Source organism: Elgaria multicarinata, chromosome 18 (genome assembly GCF_023053635.1).
Source record: "Elgaria multicarinata webbii isolate HBS135686 ecotype San Diego chromosome 18, rElgMul1.1.pri, whole genome shotgun sequence".
NCBI lineage: Eukaryota > Metazoa > Chordata > Lepidosauria > Squamata > Anguidae > Elgaria > Elgaria multicarinata.
The window spans coordinates 21,798,484-21,801,505 of record NC_086188.1 but is presented as its reverse complement, the minus strand read 5'-3'; the positions used below and the strand labels follow the sequence as shown (position 1 = coordinate 21,801,505).

At 49.6% G+C, this 3,022-nt stretch overlaps 1 protein-coding gene across 1 annotated transcript; it reads left to right on the top strand.

Moving 5' to 3' along the window:
- Positions 1-369: 369 nt before the first annotated feature.
- LOC134410669 (selenoprotein M-like) lies at positions 370-2,565 on the top strand (the record flags this gene model as incomplete). The annotated part of the gene is made up of 2 exons (XM_063144065.1): positions 370-441; positions 1,917-2,565. Coding segments are annotated over 2 exons (270 nt in total), but the record flags the coding sequence as incomplete, so codon positions are not given.
- Positions 2,566-3,022: the final 457 nt, after the last annotated feature.

Here is a 3,022-nt window from a genome sequence, read left to right as displayed (position 1 = left end):
TGGTCCAAAATGCAAAACAGCCTTTTAAAAGGAACATCCTGCAATTCTCCGTCTCTGCCCTAGGAACCTAAAGCCGACAGATCCTGCAGTACCTTTGAGCCAACCTCCCCCAACCTGGCGGTGCTCCTGTTGTGTTGGACTACAACCCCTACCATCCCCAATTGGCTGTGCTGGCTGGGGATAATAGGAGTTGTAGTCCAACACATTGGGTGGGCATTGGGATTGGAGAAGTCTGCCTGAGGCCGAAGTACTGATTTGTTCAACTTCCCGGCTGGCATAGGAAGAAGAAGAAGAAAACGGCAGCGCTGTTGCCACCCCTCCCATAACTCCAGCCTGTCAGGTTCCTTAACGATCTCTTCCAGCCACAACCTTGTCCTGAAACACCTGGCTGGAGCGGATCCCGAACTGGTGCTGCTCAACTTTAAGTATGAAGAGTTGCAGGTAAGACAGAATGCTGAACTCTTGCAGGCAGTGGAGGCTGGTGACTCCGATGTCAGTGGGGCAATGAATCCACTTGGGTTTCAATCCAAATCAGGCAGTACTCTAAAGTTGGCGAAGGATAGCTTCTTAGAGTTCTGACTGAAACCCAGAGTGGATTCACTGCCCCACTGACATCGGAGCCACCAGCCTCCACTGCGTGCATCCACTGTAACCCATTTTACGGCCATGCCACGCAAAGCTTGACACCATTAGAAACTGCCAGTAGAAACTGTGTGAATGGCGTTAAGCAAACAAGTGGGACCTGGCACAAAATGTTGCACTCCCCTTCATAGAATCATAGAATAGTAGAGTTGGAAGGGGCCTAAGGCCATCGCGTCCAACCCCTGCTCAGTGCAGGAATCCACCCTAAAGCATCCCTGCTGCCTCTTGAATGCCTCTAGTATGGGAGAGCCTTCAAGATGTTCTGTTCTATTTCTTACCCTTCTTTTCTTTGGAGTACATGACATGACGCTGAAATCCTGCCTCCTTACCGTGGCTTTCTGCTTCCAGGTTCTTTGCAGGATTACAATCGGCTCAATTACTTGGGCAGACATGTGCTTTGAATTGAGTATGACTTCCTTTCTCAATTCAGTTCCATAGGTTTCATTTTACAGTCACTAGATGGTGCTGTGATTATAGCACAACACCGTTATTACACACTGCCCATATATTGGATTAACGTCCCTTATCGGTTAATGCTGATCTTTTGAAAGCAGGAGAAAGTCAGAAAGTGCAGGTCATACTTTGGAAGTTGATGATGTCGTGTAAAGGACCGGCAAACTTCCATGAGTGACGAATCATGAACATGCAATGAAAGCCTTGTGAAGAAATGCTTTGTCTCACTTCCCCTTTCACCGTGCTGTGGCCACTGGGCATGCGGACTACGCAGTGGGATATTTGTGGCCGGTGGGGCGGGGGATGGCTGCCCCCTTGGAGGTTTTCTCCTTACCTTTTTTTGTCCGATTGCAAAGATTGAGGTTCCCCCAAGCCTTCCTCTTGTGTGCAGCCAGTGATGTTTTACCTACATTAGAATGAATTCCAGTGGAGGCTGGTGGCTCCGATGTCAGTGGGGCTGCGAATCCACTTCGGGTTTCGTTCAGAACCCTTCAGAACTCTAAATGAGCTATCCAAGATGCGGAAGATATCCAAAGGTGGGACTCTTGCCTGTCTAAACATGCGTAGGATTAAACCCTAAAAGTTGCCGTATAAATTAGGCCAAAGGGGGAGAATTCTACATGATTTTTTTCTTCTAAGAAGAAAAAAGGGGCTTTTCTTCTGGAGTCCACCTCCAAAATTTCAGCCTTGCTCGGGTCTCAGGCAGAGCTGGCTGCGCAGCACCTAGCATGCCCTGAGGCCAGGCCAGGCCGGCTTGCCGCAGTTTGTAGCCACGTGCCAAGGATCCGTGGTGAGCCCCGTCGCCTGCATTTATTTTGCAGAGAATTCCATTGGCTGAAATGTCCCGGGAAGAGATCAACCGGCTGGTGAAAGAGTTGGGGTTCTACCGGAAGGAGACGCGCGACTCACCTGTTCCGGAAGAGTTCCAGCTTGCCCCCGCGAAGCCTCTGCCTGCCTCAGAAGAATCCCAGAGAGAACAGGCGGCAGAGAGGAAAGGGGCGAAGGGCAGCGAACTGTAAATCTGGGTGCCTTTGAAAACTGCAGGGGTTGTGTGTGTCGGCAAGGCGTGAGAGACTGCTGGCGTTCAGAACTTGCAGCCTCTTAAGACTTCCAGCAAGGCATCCTCTCCATCAGGGGTGGGCACCTTGTGGGCCTCCAGATGTTTTGGCCTACAACTCCCATCAGCCCTGGAAAGTATAACCAAGGATGAGGGATCATGGAAGTTCTAGGCCAAAAACATCTGGAATTGTCCATCCTGATCCAGCTGCTTCCAAGTATCTCTTCACAACAATGAGGGACAGAAACTTGCTTTAAAAACAAAAGCGGTGGATTCTTTAGTCTCTGCCACATTCTTCGGCTACTCTGCTCTCCAGGAGCAAACACACAGCCCTGCAAATGCCGCAGCAGGTCTGAAAGCTCTTGGTGCCGAGTGTGGACAGATGAACGCGCGCATGGCAGGATCTACAGAACCTGCCTCCTTTTTTTTAAAAAAAAAAATGGTTTTCTGTCCCTCACTGACGAACAGGCATAGTTCAAAGCACCCAGACGATGCCTGCTAGAAGTCTCCAGAGGCCAGGAGGTTTGCAGTGGTTCACGTGGAACACTTTAGCTCTTCAGCCCCCAAACTACCACCAGAAAAAGGTTATGCAAGATAACAGAACCAGTAAGATAGGCAAAATCAGAGAAATCAGGTACATTGGCATTATTTATACAGATTCCAGAATCCAATTTTTACCGTTCCAGGAGCTGGATTTTACTTCTTTTTTAAGCGGACTCCACGCAGCCCCAACACAAGGCGGGTTTTCGAGGGAATAGGCATAACAAAAAGTCTGGAAGAAGCTGCACCTGAGTTCTGGCTCATGGTAAGCACTTCTTGTGGGGCAAAGCCATGTCCCAGCCCCACTTCTGTCCAGGGATTACTCTGTGG